This window comes from Choloepus didactylus, chromosome 8 (assembly GCF_015220235.1).
Source record: "Choloepus didactylus isolate mChoDid1 chromosome 8, mChoDid1.pri, whole genome shotgun sequence".
NCBI classification, from domain to species: Eukaryota; Metazoa; Chordata; class Mammalia; order Pilosa; family Megalonychidae; genus Choloepus; species Choloepus didactylus.
In genome coordinates, this window is record NC_051314.1 from 105,514,145 (window position 1) to 105,534,599 (window position 20,455).

The 20,455-nt window shown below is 35.7% G+C and overlaps 1 protein-coding gene across 7 annotated transcripts in view; it reads right to left on the reverse strand.

Annotated features, from left to right (window-relative positions):
• ARNTL2 (aryl hydrocarbon receptor nuclear translocator like 2) overlaps nt 1-20,455 on the reverse strand; it is a 90,067-nt gene that overhangs the window by 35,865 nt on the left and 33,747 nt on the right. For 5 of the 7 annotated variants that reach the window (XM_037847361.1, XM_037847360.1, XM_037847365.1 and 2 more), the window contains exons 2-5: nt 16,116-16,266; nt 14,506-14,607; nt 10,993-11,040; nt 7,721-7,878 (exon numbers count right to left, since the gene is read on the reverse strand). In XM_037847361.1, the coding sequence (XP_037703289.1) occupies nt 7,721-7,878; nt 10,993-11,040; nt 14,506-14,607; nt 16,116-16,266 (459 nt within the window). The remainder of the gene's footprint in view (nt 1-7,720; nt 7,879-10,992; nt 11,041-14,505; nt 14,608-16,115; nt 16,267-20,455) is intronic. The other 2 variants (XM_037847364.1, XM_037847362.1) reach the window with 1 other exon arrangement.

Here is a 20,455-nt window from a genome sequence, read left to right on the forward strand (position 1 = left end):
GTGAAATAAGCCAGACACATAAGGACAATTATGGCAGGAGCTCACTGATAGGAATTAATTATAATATGTAAACTCATAGACATGAAATATAAGGTACCAAGATATAGGACAAGGTTTAAGGATGGGGAGTGGTTGCTTAGTATGAGCAGAATGTTCAACTAGGATGAACTTAAATGTTTGGAAATGAACAGATGTTGGTAGCAAGATGTGAGAATAACTAACAGCGCCGAATGGTGTGTGAATGAGGTGGAAAGGGGAAGCTCAGAGTCATATATGTTACCAGAAGGAAAGTTGGAGGTCAAAAGATGGGAATGCATAAAACTGAATCCTATGGTGGGCAATGTCCATGATCGACTGTACAAATACTAGAAATCGCTTCCATGAACCAGAACAAATGTATGACAATACAATTAGAAGTTAATAATAGAGGGGCATATAAGGAAGAACTATATACCTACTACAAACTATATACTACAGTTAGTAGTATTTCAACATTTTTTCATAAACAGTAACAAATGTACTATATCAATACTAGGAGTCAACAATTGAGGGGGGTTGGTTAGGGATGGGGAGGATTAGAGTTTCCTTTTCTTTTTTTCTTTTTTTCATCTTTCACTTTATTTCTTGTCTGGAGTAATGAAAATTTCTAAAAATTGAACAAAAATTAAGTGTGATGGATGCACAGCTGTATGAGGGTACCCAGGGGCAAGTGATTGTACACTTTGGATCTTTGGATAATCGTATGGTATCTGAACAATCTCAATAAAAATGAAAAAAAAAAATTAAAATTAAAAAAAAAAAAAAAACAGTGAGGAACCATTTCACACCCACTAGAAAGGCTACCACTAAAAAAAAAAAAAAAAAAAAAGAGAGAGAGAAAAAAAAAATGAGAGCATTTAAAATATTCACAGATAAACAAAAACTGAGAGAGTTTGTCAACAAGAGACCTGCCCTATAAGAAACACTAATTGGAGTTTGCAGGCTGAAAGGAAAAGAAGAGAGAGAGAGAGGCTTTGGGGACAGTATAGAAATCAATATTATCAGTAGGGTTAACTAAAAGGGTAAAAAGAGAGACAAAAATAAGATAAGACATATAAAAACCAAAGGATAAAAGAGTTTAAGTAAATAATTGCCTTTCAGTAATAACAATGAATAGTAATGGATTAAACTCCCCAATCAAAAGACACAAACTGGCAGAATGGATAAAAAGTATGATGCGTCTATATGATGTCTCAAAGAGACTCATCTAAGACCAAAGGACACGAGTAGGTTGAAAGTGAAAGGTTGGAAAAATATATTCCATGCAAACAATAACCAAAAAAAAGCTAGGATAGTTATACTGATATGGAACAAAATAGACTTTAAATGCAAAACTGTTATAGAAGACAAAGAAGGACACTATATATTATAAAAGGGGCAATGCACCAGGAAGAAATATCATAAATATTTATGTACTTAACCAGAGTGCCCCAAAATATATGAGGCAAATACTGACAACACTGAAGGGAGAAGAACACACCTCTACAATAATGGTTGGAGACATCAATACATCACTTTCTTCAACAGACAGAACACCTAGACAAAGGATCAATAAGGAAACAGAGAATTTGAATAATAAAATAAATGAATTAGACCTAACAGACATAACAAAATATTGCATGCCAAACAGTAAGGATATACATTCTTCTCAAGTGCTCACAGATCATTCGCCAACCACATGTTGGGTCACAAAACAAGTATCAATAAATTTAAAAACTGAAATTATACAAAGCACTTTCTCTGACCACGATGGAATGAAGCTGGAAATCAACAGGCAGAGGAGTGGAAATTTCACAAATATATGGAGGTAAAACAACACACTCTTAAACAATCAGTGTGTCATGGAAGCAACTGCAAGAGAAATCAATAAACATCTCAAGATGAATGAAAATGAGAACACAACATATCAGAATTTATGGGATATAGCAGACAGTGCTGACAGGGAAATTTATAGCTCTAAATGCCTACATTAAAAAAGAATTAGAGCTAAAATCAATGATCTAACTGCATACCTGGAGAAACTAGAAAAGGAACAGCAAACTAATTCCAAAGCAAGCAGAAGGAAAGAAATAATAGAGATTAGAGCAAAAATAAATGAAATTGAGAATAGAAAAAAAAGAGAAAATTAACAAAACTAAAAGTTTTGTGTTTTTTTTTGTGAAAATCAATAAAATTGACAAACCCTTAGCTAGACTGACAAAGAAAAGAGAAGATGCAAATAAATAAAATCAGAAATGAAAGGGGGGATTTTACTAATGACCCCACAGAAATAAAAAGGATCATAAGAGGATACTATGAACAACTGTATGCCAACAACAAATTAGTCAACTTCAATGAAATGGACAAAACCTAGAAATATGTAAATAACCTACACTGACCTGAGAAGAAATAGAAGACTGCAACAGACCAATTACAAGTAAAGAGAAAGAATCAGTCATCAAAACATCCCATCAAAGAAACGCCCAGGACAAGATGGCTTCACAGGTGAATTGTACCCATCATTCCAAAATGAATTCATACAAATCCTGCTCAAACTCTTCAAAAAACTGAAGAGGAGGGAACACTACCTAACTCATTCTATGAAGCCAACATCACCCTAATACCCAACCAGATAAAGACAGTACAAGGAAAGAAAATTATAGACCAATTTCTCTAGTGAATATAGATGCAAAAAGCCTCAACAAAATATTTGCAAATAGAACCCAACAGCACATAAGAATTACACATCATGATCAAGTGGGTTTTATCCCAGGTATGCAAGCGTGGTTCAACACAAGGAAACCAATTAACATAATACACCACATTAACAAATTGAAGGGGAAAAACCATGTGATCATCTTCATTGATGCAGAAAGGCATTTGACAAAATTCAGCATCCTTTCTTGATAAAAACCCTTTAAAAGATAGGAATAGAAGGAAACTTCCTCAACATGGTAAAGGGAATATATGAAAAACCCACAACTATCATCGTATTCAACAGTGAAAAGACTGAAAGCTTTCTTTCTAAAATAAGGAACAAGAAAAGGATGCCCAATGTCATCTCTGCTTTTCAACATTGTGTTAGAAATTCTATTTAGAGCAGTTAAGCAAGGAAAAGAAATACAAGGTATCCAAATTGGAAAGCAAGAAGTAAAACTCAGTATTTGCAGAATACATGATCCTATATTTAGAAAGTCCTGAAAAATCTACAACAAAGCAACTATTGCTAATAAATGAGTTCAAGCGGTGGGATACATGACAAACACTCAAAAATCAGTAACATTTCTATATACTAGTAATGAGCAATCTGAGGAGGAAATCAAGAAAAAAGTTCCATTTATAATAGCAACTAAAAGAATCAAATATCTAGGAATAAATTTAACCCAGGATGTAAAGGACCTGTACACAGAAAGCTACAAAACACTGTTAAGGGAAATCAAAGAAGACCTAAATAAATGGAATGATATTCCATGTCCATGGATTGGAAGACTAAATATCATTAAGATGTCAATGCTACCCAAATTGATTTACAGATTCAATGCAATACCAATCAAAATTCCAACAGCCTACTTTGCAAAAATGGAAAAGCCCATCATCAAATTTATTTGAAAGAGTAAAGGACCTTGAATGGCCAGAAACATCTTGAAAAAGAACAAAGTTGGAAGACTCACACTTTCTCACTTTAAAGAATATTACAAAGCTACATTGGTCAAAACAGCATCGTACTGACATAATGACATATACTGACTAATCAAATTGAATTGAGAGCTCAGAAATAGACCCTCAAATCTATGGTCAATTGATTTTTTTAATGCAAATTTTGTTGCGATATATTCACACACCACAAAATCCATCCAACGTGTACAATCAGTGGCTCACAGTATCATCGCAGATGTCAACTGATTTCTGAAAACGCTGCCAAGTCCACTCAACTGGAATAGAAAAGTCCCTTCCACAAATGGTTTTGGGAGAACTGGATATCCACATCCAAAGGAATGAAAGAGGTCCCCTATTTCGCACTTGCTATAAAAATTAACTCAAAATGGATAAAAAAAAAATCTAAATATAAGAGCCAGGGCCACAAAATTCCTAAAAAAAAGTGTAGGGAACCATCTTCAAGATCTTATGTTAGGCAATGGTTTCTTAGACTTTACACCCAAAGCACAAGCAATAAAAGAAAATATAGATAAATGGGACCTCCTCAAAATTAAAAACTTTTGTGTTCCAAAGGACTTTGTCAAAAAAATGAAAGGGCAGCTTACTCAATTAGAGAAAATATTTGGAAAGCACATATCCAATAAGAGTTCAATATCCAGAATATATAAAGAAATCCTACATATCAAGAGTAAAAAAGACAGACAACCCAATTTAAAAACGGGGAAGAGACTTAGACATTTTTTTCCAAAGAAGACATACAAATAGCCAAAAAGCACATGAAAAGATTCTCAACATCACTAGCCATTAAGGGAATGTAAATCAAAACCACAATGAGACATCATTTCATATCTACTAGAATGGCCACTATTAAAAAAAATAGAAAACAAGTATTGGAGAGGATGTGAAGAAACAGGAACATTTCATATGATTTGGCAATCTTGCTACTAGGTATTTACTGAAAGCAGGGATGCAAACAGACAATACAATTGCACACCCATGTTCATAGTGGCATTATTCACAGTTGCCAAACATAGAAACAACCTAAATGTCCATCAACCAATGAATGGATAAACAAGATGTGGCATATACATACTATGGAATATTATTCAACTATAAGAAGGAATGAAGTCCTAATGCATGCGACAACATGGATGAACCTTGAGGACATTAGGTTGAGTGAAATAAGGCAGACACAAAAGGACAAATATGATCTCACTAATATGAACTAATTATAATAAACAAACTCTTGGATAATGGGCTTGAGAATGGGGAGCTGATGTTTAATTTGCACAGAATTTCTAATTAGGTTGATTGTAAACTTTGGAAATGGATAGAGATGATGGTAGCAGATTATTGTTAGTATAATTAACAGTGCTGAATTTTATGTGAATGTGGTTGGAAGGGCAAGTTTAGGATCATGTATGTCACTAAAGGAATGCTAGAAGATAAAACATGGACTGTATAACACAGTGAACCTTGTGGATGATGACTAGGATTAAACAGTACAAATTGAAGAATGTTCTTTCATGAACTATTAACAAATGTACATCACTATTATGAGGTGTTAATAAAAGGGTGGTATATGGGAAAAATATACCTAATGCAAACTATGGACTACAGTTAACAATAATGTTTTAATATTCTTTCATCAATTGTAAAAGGGTACCACACCAATGCTAAGTGTCAACACTAGGGAGATATAAGGGGTAGGAGGTTTTTCTTTTTAGATTAATGAAAATATTCTAAAATTTATTGTGGTGATGAAGATGACTCTTTGATTATACTGACAGCCATTTAGTGTACATTTTGGATAGACTGTATGGAGTGTAAATATATCTCAATAAAACTGCTAAAAGAAAGAATAAACATCTAGACACTTTTATAGAAATATAACATGGTTGTGGCAGTCAAGCACATGATAATTTTTCCAGTAATTAACCGTATTTTACAATGGACTGGTTGGGTGGGGCGGGAGGGAGAGGGGACTACTTTTCCTTCATCCAGATAGTTTGAGAAATACTGCTGTAGATTGTGGTGAAACAAATCATATGTCTTTAAAGTAATGATGCTATGGACCAAAATAACATGATCCATAAGCAGCTCTCTGACCATCCAGCTTCTCAGCTTCTGTTGAGGAGTTTGAGGTTATATTCTGATAAATGCACTGGCACGCAGGTCCATCCTCTCTAAAGTCAACCCACTGCTGGCAGCACTGGCTACACGGGATCTAGCCAGGACGTGTGGATGAGATCTTGACTACCTCACTTCTGTGTTGAAGTGGGTCAATGGCGAAATCTCCGCCCTGTTCCAAGACATCGTCTCTGGTCTAGACAGCATCTCCTCCCTGTTGGTTTTCATAGCATCTCATTTTACTCACACTCCACTGCAACATTTATCATGCTAGGTTTTAATGATCTCTCCATGGGTTTTTCTCCCTTATTAGATCATGAACCAACCCCTCAAGGGCAGCAACCGTGCTTTATTCATTTTTACATCCCACGGCAGAAAAGGAACCTAGTAGATGCTCGATTGCTGTCTGTCGAATTTGTGGATGGATTCGTGGCTTTTCCCTTAGGTCCTCCCCTAGGACATCTCTAATGGGAAAATAGTTGAGTAATTTTAGGGTTGTAATCAAATGACCTCAATTGAGCCTGCAAATTTTCATTGCTAAAAGATTTCAGGGAAATATTACATACAATTTATGCAAGCCCCAGTTGTGGGTTAAAGAGAATCTTATTTCCTAACAGACTATTACAAGAATAAGACCTCAAGTCACACTCCCAAAAGGAAGCATCCCAGGCAGTATCCCAGCACTTGCACTGCTTTCCATCACACTGAAAGGATTAGGGTGTAACTTTCTGTTTTCCTCTTTTACCCACAGCTCGCTGATTAAGGTTCATGAGCCATTTTTCTACTATAAGTGCCGATCTAAGGAAGGTGATTTAAAGTATCTATATTTACAATTTGAACAAATTACTATTTAATAAGCCTTCAGTTAGCGGTCTCTAGTTTTACTTCCCAATTTATATTTGCTCCCTCTTTCCCTGCCTTCTTTCCCCAACTGAAAATATTTACCCAGATCTTTTGTTCATTATGGAATAGGACCCTCTTTGCCTGGGCCCTAATTTGCACCAGGACTCTAAGTTAACACTGTTCTCCTCTAAGCCACTTTAATTTGACTTGACAAATTCCCTGTATTCAGCCCACATAATGTCCTTTTTCCCTGAAATACATTTTCCTTTCCCTGGCACGCACTGTAGGGTAGAGATCTAAACTAAGACCCTCCTTCATCCTTTGCTTATTCCTTTTTTAGACTTTTTGAGTCAATAGCTCTAACATCTTTTATATCTTTACAAATCTGAACTTTCAAGAGTTTTCTCCTCTGTGGTCTTCAGCTCTTTTTGTTTTCTCAGTATGTCTAAAATGCAATTCTATTTCCATTACTTTGTCCCCAGGTTTGACTGGGGTTATTCCCAAACCAGCTGTGATTTCTTTTATATATGTATATATACACACACACACATTCATTACACATCAATTTAAAATTCGAGTTCAAGTTGGGGAACAGCTAAAGTCAGAAATGATCACACACACACTAAGAAGCAATGACTGAGGGTCTCTTCACCCAATGTCTAATGTAAGTGAAAATCCCTTAAGAGAAATTGCTGATTTAAGGAGATTTTTCTTTGCTAAGAATTGGAAGCTGTCAATAACTTAGATTATAATAAATAATGCCACATTTCAGAACTCTAAAATACTGAGAAGTTATGGTAGAGCAGGTATTACCATCTTCATGTTATACATGGGGAAACAAACCTTGTTCAAGTTTACAGTTTGAGATAAAGACTTTTTAGAACAAAGTATTCTGACATTCAATTCAGTATTCTATATATGGACTATGGAAAAGCTCCAAAATTAATGCCTATAAAGCTCAAAGATACATTTATATAAAATCTCAATAGCTAATATCGACAAAACAAACCAGAGACCTCGGTTACAAAGAAGGCTTTACAAGTCTAAGGTTGGAAGCCATTTTCAAGCTCACCTTTTAAAGATTTCAAGTGTTGAACAGCCATTCTTAAAACTGTAAGTTTGTCCAGTTTACGTGCCATGGGATTGCACTGAGGGATCATTGCAGACAGTTCTTCAATCAGATTATTCATTTTATCTCTCCTCCGCTTTTCGGTTTGGCTATGAGCTTCTCTAAGAGGGAAAAAGAACCTCCTTCATATTTAAGATTCCACAGATCCACAGTCACCCCGGAAGGCACTAACCGAAGCAGGGGTTGAGCCCAGCAAGAACACACTGTTCTTCCTCCCGACTTAGGCTCTGCAGTTGCCACTTAAAGAAGAGGAGGGAGCCGCCAGGGACAGGAATAGCACTCATGTTCCTTTTTACCCCTCACCTTCCACCCTTGCTCTGTTCCTCCCTGTCTTACTTCCTTAAACCTTCAAGAACTAAGACATCTGCCTGCCAGTCACAATGGTTTTTCTACCTCACTCCAGAGGAAGAGATGTGTACCCTTCTATGCAAGGCTAACTCCTCTCTGGAGTCAATTTGCTTAAATAGTTATCTGTATCTTCACCTCATTCTCCCTTATACCTCCTCATCATGGGTCTATAAATCTGCGCAAGTCTCTTATCTCTGAAAAACCCCTCTCCTTAATTCTCATTTTTTCCCTTGCTACTGCCTTCCTTTCTCAGCAGACTATAGTTTGTACTCAGTCTTTTATTTCCCAGGCACTTCTTCATCTATTAAAATAAAAATTCCACAGCCACTATCCAACTACAACTATCTGAGCCAAGGTCATCCTCATCTTATATACTCCTTGTACTGAAGTCACTGCGAACATTCCCTCATTCTTCGCCTGGCTTCTGCCACACTCTCTTGCACCGCTTTCATTCTCCCTTCATCTCTTGTTCAGCTATTCCTCTGTCCTTAAATACTGGTGCCCACCAAGATTCCCTACTTGGGACGATCCATTCTTCACCCCGTAGAGATTTAATCTCCTAAGAAGATGTTATAACCACTCATAATCAGTTACTCCTAAATCCCTATCTCATTCAAACTTCACCCGTTTCCAGACCCTTGGAACTAGACTGCTGCACTGAAATGGTTCTCAAGCACCCCAAACTCAATAAACCCAAAACCAAATGTCTTCACTCCAATTCACCCCATTTCATCTCCCCTTCCTCTAGTACCCCTAATTTACTCTTCCTTCATCAGGGTTTACCTTGCTTGGTGACATGACACCCACCCAAGCAAAAACCTAGATGCATTCTAGACCCTTCTCTCTCTTTTACCCTGAAGAGACAAATAATCACAAATTCCTATAGATTCTAGTTCTTAAAATATTTCTTAAATCTGTCTCCTCTCCATCCACTCTGCCACTGCCTTATGATAGCTCATTGCACTACCAAAAGCCTCTTTAATCCATGTTTCTTCCTCTAGTATCTTTGACCTCTTCCAGTTTACCCTACGCACTACTTCCAGAATTATCACTTAATCCTATTACATAAAACTGCTCAATGTATTCCCACTGGCCAAGACGAGTGGCCAAAATCCTCAGGCCTTCATCTCCGGTCATATCTCTCCATGTCTTTTCCTTATAGCTCCAAGTTTTACTCAGCAGCAATGCTAAACAACTTACTAGTCCTCAAACATGCCACGTATTTCATATCTCCTTCACACTTTGCTCTTTACTAAGCTTGCAATATCTTTCCCTTTTACATTCTTGGAAAAAATCCTATTCCTTCTTCAGAACCCAGCTCAGATATTATTTTTCTGATCTTTTCCTGACTACCACATAATTAATTACTTCCCTCTCAGCTACTTCAATACCTGTTAATACCCTACCATATTTCATCAAAACTAGGCCCCCATCAACTGTAAGATGCACTATGATTTAATACATCACAAAGAAAGAAAAATGCTGCCAACAGTAAGATATCACTGATAAGACATTTTCACAGATGATAAAATGTGTGTGTGTGTGTGGGTGGGGGGCATGTATAACTTAGAAGAATTATACTATTTTACTTTCCAAACTTTATTGCAATTATTTATCATTTTCTACTACAACCCGCAGAGCATGGCAACTCCATAATTCTAGACAGAAGTGTTTAGGGGGACAATACAATGGGAAAGAGGCTAAATAGGGGACTTGCCCTGAATCTGTCTTTAGACAGACTTCAAATTAGAGCAAAGAAAATGCTATTTCCCACATAAAAGTGAGGAGGAGGGAACTAATGGTGCTAACTCCCTCTGACTCCATTTGCCTTTGGCATTGCCACTTCCTGGAACAAAGTACACACTTTGGGGTAAACTGAATGGAATTCAAATTAAAGCAAGGACCATGTGCTTAAAATGTATAATTGCATTAAATTCATATATGCATAAAATTTAGACTATCTACTCTAACTTTGCTTTACTCACAAGCAAATTTTAGGTTGACATTTTACAATTAAAAGAATGTGATTGTTACACTCTTGCTAGAAACATCACTTCTTTCTACCAGGATTACTCATTAGCAGATGTGGTAGCAACGGATGGAGACACCTGACTCCAGGAACATGCAGAGGAAGGGGTGCTCTCTTCCAGAGCTAGGATTTGGAGGGAAGTGAGAGCAAAGTGCAAGCAAGGCCACTGGGAAGAGCAGCAAGGCTAGGAAACTCAGAGGAAGGTGGAATAACCAGTTTTTAAATAAGGAACTTTACTTGAAAGAGCTGCACCTAAAAAGAAATCTTCAGGGCTTCACTTAGTAAAGGCATATTTTATCACAGGCTAATTTTCTGCTTTGTAAATTATCAGTGTCTGGCTCTTCATTCTGTGTACAGTTACTGCCACTTTGAATCATTTCAGTGTTTTGTAGAATCTTATCAGAAAACAATAAATGAAAAGAAGGTGAAACTCAGATTTGGCTGTGTTGCCAGATATTGAAAAAAATTTTGTTTTGCTCAAAGACTACATTGAAATAATTGATAAAGGATTTATGGTGACTTATTTTTAATAATCAGACACTCCTCATAGGCATTTCTGATTTGTTTACAGCATGACTTAGTTTTTCTCTGGAAATTAAAAAAGTAATAGTGTTTTTAAACAGCCATTCTAAGAAAAATTTAAAGGCACAAAAGTCAAAACGTTATCAAAGCAAAAAAGAAAGGAACAAGTACCTGATAACAGTCATTGCTTCTCAGAGAGAAAAACCTAACATTCAAGAACCCATTCAGTCTTGACATTACATTTAGCACTGGCTAAAGGTTTATATGTACAACATCTTCCACCCACCATGTACCACCTCAACAGTTCAGTTTTTACCTGAAGGACTTCATTTTTACTTGTTGTCCACCATCTCCATCTTCCATTCTATAAAAAAGCAAGATAAAATATCAAACTATATGAAACAGCTTTTCTATAATTCTTGAGAGAGAAATAAATGTGAGATGAAGTCCAATCACTCTAATTCCTCTTAAATCTTTAATTACAATTGCTATCACTAAACATGCAATGACCTGAGATGCTTACTGCTATCTACATGAATTCTGGCTCTATTAACACTGATGAGTATACCATACCCATCAGGGTAAAAAAACACTACCATAACTGATAATGGACAATAATCAGTGTGTTATTTAGAAATCATTTCATAACAACCTTGAGAAAGACTAAAATGTTCATAGAAATAATATTAAATAAAATAAAGTTATCTCCAAAACAACTGATGACTTAACCCATAATTTTATGAGAGCTGTATTAAAATCAGCCTGAAAACACATTAAGAATCTGACTTTTAATCAAAAGAAATTTATTTTGCCTAAGAGTTCATCTGGCTGGTAAGAAGTATTACCACTGATTACTTGCCAATAATGTTAAATTTCACATTAGTCTATTCCCTGGTATCAGAAATGTAGCTATAAGACCAATTCTGAAATGAATACACTGATGGCAATAACACTTTCAACATTAAAAAATTATACAGGCTGAGAAGTTTTTTTAAATATGTATAATTTATTGATAACTATTATAAGACTTTTGCTTCATTTTGCCAAATTTCCCTCTTGAGAGACTTATCAACAATAATTCTTCAGATTTTGCAAAAAGTTTGACCGACCTTTGAACTGTTACATTCATTTGAACTATTTTATTATTTGTTTTTAATATTTTTCTGCTTAAAGATAATAAATGCCGTCTATTGAAAATTTAATAAACTTTATGAAGAGATGCCTATGAACATTCCAAATAAAGAGGAACACTAAGATAAAAGCTTAATCAAGGGGGTACTTTTCCTTCTCACAGTCTAAATAAAGAATAGCTTTCATATTTATGGTAATTTACAAAAAAAATTTGACTCTCACAACACAATAATACAGTTGTTACTATTGCCATTTTACAGAGGAAGGAATTGAGGCCTGATACGGTTGAGGACTGCTCAAGGTCACATAACTAACAAAAGGTCAGTGAGGACTCAAAGCTGGTTCTGTGCAGGCTGGTGTGCTTTCCACTGTAGCATGCTTTCTCATTGTCAGTCTGCCCTGTGGTTCGTACATATAAAATTAAACCGTTTCTCCGAAGCAAAAAAGAGGGTCAGATTAAGTCAGTTTCTTTTCTCGTTTTAGGCTGACTCTTTGTATTTGGTAAGTAAAATGGAGAAAATAATTATATGGAAAGAAAAGATGATTTTCTTCCTTAATGGCCTGGAATTACAGTATTTCAATTTCAAAAGCTAAACTTTGGCTTGTTTAAATCATGCTTTTGCTTTGATTATAGATGTTTTAGCAAACAAACTCAATGATTGAACTTGGCTCCTTGATGTGAAATCCAAACCTACTGCACTTAATAATATCCAAATATACTTTTACTGTATGGTCTCTGGTAGAACAGAATAAGGGTATGATCTTGTGAGCCAAACAATTTATTTCTTCATTTGAAGAATGAACTTACACAATTAGTAAATTTTCTATTTGTATTTTTGCTCTGTGCTAGCATTTGATTTGCTAGCATTTGGTTTGTAGTCACAATGTGTTTCCACATGGATTTTAACAAGCTCTCTGATATGAATAATATATTCCTTAGATGCACTTAGTGTAGCATCTTACACTACATTAATAAAATTTTTTCCCAAAACACAGTGTAAGCTTTCTTTGAAAACTTTCACTGCATTTTGAATGAAATGTAGACACTCCCTAAGCCAATCAAAGACACATAAAATTGGAAGCAGATACACTCTTAAAACATTGTCCCGATTTGATGCTTTTCATTCTTCCATCTCTGTGAAACTCTCCTTGGTTTCTGTGATATACTCCCACTTCAGAGCCACATCTTCTCTTATTCTGAGTAGGCTTCTCCTCCCTTTATTGCCTTTAGGCCAGTGTAAACCCAGAGTATGTTCTCAGCCTCCTAAGTCTTCCCACTCCATCTACTTTCCCCCAGTAACTTCAACCTTGCCCATAATTTCAATTGCTTCCTGTACATTAATGATGTCTGAATCTCTATCTCAAGGCTAGGACTTAATCCTGAGCTCCAGACCTGTGTTTACTTGAAGGTCCCCAAAATATGCTGTGTTCTCAGTGTGTTCAAAACTGAACTCAACATCTTTCTCACATTCTCATTAACAGTAATACCACCCTCCACCTGGGTGCCCAAGTCAGAAAACTTGGATGCTTCATGAAGTCATAGAGATTCTATCTTCTAAATATGTCATGATGTGTCTTTCCTTTCCACGCCCTTCTTGTCCAGTATTACTCTCTTAGAACAAAGCTAATAAAATCTAATTCATAATCTGGCAAAAGGCTCTCAGTGGTCCTCTCTGCCTGCTGGGTTTTCCTCCCACAGCCCATCCTCCACGCTGTTTCCAGAGGATCCTTTAAAGATGCAAAGGTGATAAGTTCCTCTCACACTTACAAACCCTCCAGGTTTCTCTATCTCATTCAAGATAATGTTCAAATTCTTTAGCTTGGCTGAAAAGGCCTTTCAAGACTTAGTCCATGTTTAGCCCTCAAGTTTCATAGTTCACCCGCTCCCATGTGCACACTTTGCCTACCGTGACAACCACTTGTTTCCTGATCAGCAATGTGCTACTTGACAATCCTGTGCTTCTGTACAGTGGTTCCTTCCACCTAAAATACCTTCTCCACTACTGCTCCATTTGGCTCATCTCTACTCTTCATTTAAACTTAGCTTAAGGCAACTTCTTCAGGAAGCTGTCCTTCACCCCAATCCCAACCTTACTTAAATGTACAACATTTTTTGTTGCCAGAGTACTCAGAATCTCTATTGTGGCAGTTATCATGATGTACAATACTTATTTGTATCTTTTCTACTTGTACATATTTCTTGAGGGCAGGATCTGTGTCTTATCTGTATCCCTACCTCCTGGTCTACTGGGTATCACAAGGTAGGTAGTCAATAAATGTTTAAGGAACACATTTCCAGATCATGACTGAAGACCTTTTTAAAAAAAACAGCTCTCCATTCACAACCAACAGTGCTACAGAAAGGGTAAACATTTTCATACATTCTTTTTGTTTAAAAATATCCAACCCTCTGAGGCTACATTAATGAAATCACTTTCATACTTATAGACTGGCTTTGATGCTCTGCTACTCTGGGGAGGATGCGATTCAATCAGCACTGTGTATAATTCATAGAACCTTGACATCCATCATTTCACTATGGGGAATGGAAAATGGTGGGATAAAAGGACTGGGGCAAAGCGGAGAAACTCTGCACTAGAAATGAGCAGCTCAGTGGAATGTATTTTCTCTTTCCAGGGGCACTGTGCGCCTTCTTCAAGCAAGGAGGGAATATATCAAATGACAGTCCAAGACTTACCTGCTGCCACTGGATGCTGATATTTCTATCCTTGTTGCAAGAAGATAGGTAAAGGGATCCTGAGAAAGCTTTTCCACCACTTTTCCTGTTAGGATTCCTGGCCTGGAAGGAAGGAGGCCTTGGATCACCCCTACCCTGGCATGCTGGGAGATGGACAGCATGACTGCCCTCAATTGCTAGAAGTCCCTTACCCTGTCCAGTTGCAGAGAGACAAGGGGCAGGCTGCAATGGAGAAAACACCACACTAAGAATCAGGCATTCTAACTAATTGTGTAACTTTGGGCAAGTTGCTTGATGTTTCAGAGTCCTTTTCCTTTTCTTTTCTAAATGAGGGCATTTAACTAAATGATCATTAATGGTGCTTGTGGCCAAAAAATCATTACCTCCAGTACTTTACATGTTTATAATATTTCTCCTACCCCAACCCCATTCTCCCATTTACCCCCCAAAACACTGTAAGGTCTTAACCATGCCCCTACTTGATATAAAACTATTATCTCTAATAGTCACTGCCCCAACTTCAATAACCACAATCACATTTAGATACTAAGAAAGTGGTACTTATGACTCTGAAGAATAAGGAAGATAACACAAAGGACTAACAGTCAATTCTAGTTCAAGGTGAGTGAGAACTTTATCTTGGTAACTTAGGATGAAAAGAGCAAATAGTTCTATAAAGACTATCACTTGATCAATTACATTATTTATGATCATCTACATTAATGGAAAAGACTAAGAGAAAAACAGACAAATGAAAACAGGAGAGAATCTTGAAATTATTCCTAAGTGGCTTGGGAAGTGCTTTGGTGCTTACATATGAATAACACTGATTCTGATGTCTTGGGAACTGAAACTAAATTATAAAGTATATCGTGAAGAATGAGTCAGGAAAAACTAGGATGTTTCATTATATCCTCCTCCTATTCCCTACTCAGAACTCTTTTCTTCATTCATGCTGGAAAACTATCAACTTTCACATTTATGTAAAGAACCAGCCTAAGATGAGCTGCTCTGGGTTACAATCTGTATTTTACCCTGTTATTTTCTTCATATAAACCTTAGCTTTGAAGAGGTCATTAAAGACTGCAAAGTGCATTAGGCAACAAGAATTACGAAGGAGAGAGTAAAAATCTTGAAAATGACTTTATTACTTACCTGGCTTAATAAACATGGAAAACAGAAGTTTTATATGACTAATCTGACCATGGATACCCAAGGGTTGATTGTTATATAAATGATGAGTAAGGTGAGAAGTGAATGGAGTAATTATGATTTTAAGCCAAACATGCGGGAAGATTCTCTGCCCACTGTTAAATATTTTAAGAAGAAAAGTATCTTGCCACGATCATAAAAAACTAAGCATAAATTAACCTTATATTCCTATATCTCTTTCAAACTCCCCCTGACTTTCCTAGATCCCTAATAACCTTCAGATTTGAACTGAAAAGTACAAGGTCAACCAGTGACAGAGGTGGCAGCAGGTGGATAAATAATTGCCCCTGTACAAATGTTACCACATACTTAAAAAACAATTAATGATTTAAAAAGTAATCTTTGTCTTCTCTCCAGAGTCAACGATTTCATGGGATAAGAGGAACAAATTCACTTACTGGGATGGGTCTGAATCACTTCCTTTGCGTTTTTTTGAAAACTCTATCACACGTGGGCTGAAGGATCCAGTAGCTGTTGGTTTTGTCCCTGGGCTCATGTGACTGGAAACCATAGAAGCAATGCACTGGTTCCCTTCTATCAACACTTTATCTATGAGGGATAAAGCACAAAAGACATTTATTTTAAACATAAACTTTTACTTTATGCACATCCCTCATCACTCATTTTTTTTCAATTTTTTGAGATATATTCACACACCATACAATCATCCAAAGTGTACTACTGTTCACAATATCATCATATAGTTGTGCATTCATCACCACAATCAATGCTTGAACATTTCATTACTCCAAAAAAAAAATAAAAATAAGAATAAAAATTAAAGTAAAAAAGAATACCCATAGCATCCCACCCCTCCCCCATTATTAATTTAATTTTTGTCACCGTTTTTCTATTCATCTGTCCATACACTGGATAAAGGGGGCACATCACTCATTTTTAATGAGTATTCTTTTTATTTTGAAAAATATCAAGAACAGCAGCACACAGAATGAAAGACTAATTATGTACACTCAAATATTAGAAGTATATTTGTTAGTCCATATTTTTGAGTTTATTTTTTCCTATCTACTTACAAAAATATATGAATATTGCATAAAATATGGGAAACACAAAAAGTATGAAATCGTACTGTACATTCTGCTTTATTTACTTATCATTGTGACAGCTTTCCTGCATTTTACAAATTCTTTATAAACAATCTTAATGGCTATATAATATACCGTTATATAATATACCATATATATCATGCAGCTGAACCACAGACATTTAATAACTCTCCTATTATCAGAACCTATTTTGTTTTTTTTTTTCACCATCACAAATATGTATCTTGGTACACAAAGCTTTTTACCTACTTCTGGTTACTTCTTTCGGTTAGTATCCCAGAAATGGAATAATAACGAGGAACATGAATATTTTTAATTCTGAATACATTTTGCTAAGTACAATAAATAGTAAAGACCTTTTTGTCTAAAGTGATTTACTGTTTTACAAAATATAAAAATCAGACTCTCTGAACTAGAAATGATCTAAACTCAAAACCTGTGCCTCTTTGAAAAACTGCACCTCACAAATCACAATGGACATAACAATTTTAAATGCATTTTACCTAATAACATAGACTGTAAATATATAAGCAATAATTGACGGAACTACAAGGAAAGTGCCTCAAATGCGTAGAGATAGCTAAAGCATTACTTGGATGGACGTTTTACCTCAATATGTTTAAAAGAAAGAAGGAAAATTAATGAGCTAATTGTTTATCTTCAGGAATTAGAAACAGATCAGCAAAATAAATCTAAAGAATTAAAAGAAAGGAAATAATAAAAATAAGACCAGAAAAAATGAAATAGAAAATAAACATACAAGGAAGCAGATTAAAAAGCCAAACATTGGTTCTTCCAAAAGACTGGTAACTCTGATAACCTCTGGCAAGATTTTTCTTGAAATAAAGAAGGTGCAAATAAATAAAGGAATGAAAATGGAGACATAATTTCAGATGCTGTCAAGATTAAAATATAATACAATCTCATGAATAACATTAAGTTAAATATTTGAAAATGTAGATAGAATGGAAAAATTCCTAGAAAAATTTAACTTTTACAAGGTCTGAAGCATGAAGAAATAAAAATTTAAGTATTTCTATATTCTTTCTTCACAAATTATTTCAGTATATTGAAATAGACAGAATACCCTGGCCCCCAATTCTTTTTTATGAGGCTTATATAATTTTGATATTAAAACCTGACATCAGTACAATAAAGAAAAACTACAGGCCAATCTGCCAATCTTCTTCATAAACAAAGATACAATAGCCTGTAACAAAATATTAGCAAACCAAATTCAGAAATATATAAAAAGAATAATCCCTTATGTGCTAGATAGATTTATCCCAGGAATCAAGATGAGTTTAATATTCATAAATCAATTAATATAATTTACCACAATAACAGATTGATGGAAAAATATATAATCATCTTAATATGTGTTTGATAAAATTAACCAATTATGATAAAAATTGCTTAGCAAAATAGAAATATTAAGGAATTTCTTTAATATGAAAGAGTATTTATAAAAGCCTGTAGCAGACATCATATTTAATGAAGAAATATGGAAAATATTCCCTTTAAGATAAGAAACAAGACAAGTTTTATCACCACGTCTTTTCAATACTATAATAAACGACCAGGTCAGTGGAATACATTAAGAAATATGTTTAAGAATTGAAAAGGAAGAAAACTTTTTTTGTTATTACTGGTAAATGATAAAGTCATATATAAAAATATACTGCATTTCGACCTACCAGTAACAAACAGTAAGAAAACCATACTAAAAGATACAATTTATAATAAACCTCAAAAACTAAAGAGTACTTAAAGAAGAAATCAAATAAAAATATACAAGATCTTTATGGAGAAAATTATAAAATTTCATTTAAAACATTAAAAAGGATTAAAACAAATGGAGATACGCTATGTTTGGAGGCCTCAATATTATAATGATGTTAATTCCCCTAAAATAAATACTCAAAATACCCATGTTTTTTTTTTCTTTTGGGGGAACCTGACAAGTTGAACATAAAATTTATATGGAAATGCAAAGGACAGAGAATAGCAAAGGAAAAGGTGGGGGGACTGGCCTCATCAGGTATAAAGACTTATAAAGGTATTGTAATTAAGACAGTGTGGTATTGGTATAAGAATAGACAGATATACCAGTGAAAAAATATAGAGAGCTGAGACATGTAAGTACATACGGATATTTGCTAAATATCAGAAGTGGTAGTTATGATCAATGAGGAAAATAGCATTTTCAACAAATTAGACCAATGGTTTTTTATTTTGAAACTAAACTTGGATCCCCCACCTTATGCCAAATGTAAAAACCAACTGAGGTTGGACTAAAGGCCTAACTGTAAAAGTAAAAATATGATAAAGAAGACTCTAAAGGAGAGTATTTTTAGGATACTGGGATAGACACAATTTCCTGAGACATAAAAACTACAAACCATAAAGGAAAAGAACGATAAATTGGATCTTAAAATTAAGTTAATGTTGATAAAAACACACCATAAAGAGAATCATTGTGTTGGGATGGGTTTAACATAAGTTGCCACATGGTACAGAAGAGCAAGGGAACTGTTAACTCAGAAGACAAGATAATAGCTCCCCTGGAAGGAGGGAAGAGGACGCAATCAGGGAGGGACGCAAAGGCTTTCTAAAGCATTTGTGTTCTACTGCTTAGGGTGTGAGTATACAGTTATTTGTTGTATTTTTATTCTTTAAACTGTACATGTAATTTTTACCATCCTCTGTAGCTATAATGGGTCTCACAATACTGAAGCGGAGGGAATAACTATCCATGATGTTGACCAGTTGGAAATACAGTTTCCAATCTACAGTATCCCAAGACTGCTAGGCCCGGACTCTCTAAATGTAACCAATTCAGAATCACCCGATACCATGAGATGAATTATGGTTTCAGTTCTTACACTTCATTCTAATGGATTTTGAATGGCAGAACACAGCACATCTCCACAGAAAAATGTGGGAAATTTCTTAGATCAAATAACAAATCAAAGGAAGGATTGTGAGAAGATGGTAGAGTAGGAAGCTCCAAGATTAAGTCTTTCCATCAGAACAACTACTAAACTACTAAACCGTCTAAAACAACTATTTCAAAACTCTAGAGTCCAACAGAACACTGTACAGCATCCAGGGAAGAGCAGGAGAAAGAGGTTGGTAAAGGACAGTCAATTGCTCTCTCCACGCAGCAATTATTACCCACGCCCATCCCCCACTCTCATGCCCTACATGGGGTATGACTCCTGGCTAGATTCCTGGTGACAGAAAGGGACACACAAATCCATTTGCCCAAGATAAGGGGTGGATACACCATTGCTTTGATTAGCAACTTTGGATTGCTTTTGATTAGTGACTTTGGATTGCTGGGATCCCAGTTCTGAAGGAGGATATTGTTCCAACCTGCCAAGGACAAAGGTGGCTGAGGAGAACTGAAGACACTACGCTTCCTCACAGCTACAGGGGACAGTTCAAGGGCGGCATCTGCCAGGCAGGTCAAGAAAGTACAGCTTTGGAGAGCCAAGCAAGAAGCTCCTTGTGTCCTTATGACTCCTCCTCAGGGCAGCTTGGAGCTGGTCTGTGCCTCTTTCATGGGTCCCTGGCCGTGTTCCAGTTGAGAAAGACTGACTTGGGAAACTCCTCTCCAGCATGCACTGGAGGAGGATATAGACTGGAGAAGGACTCTGCAAATGCTG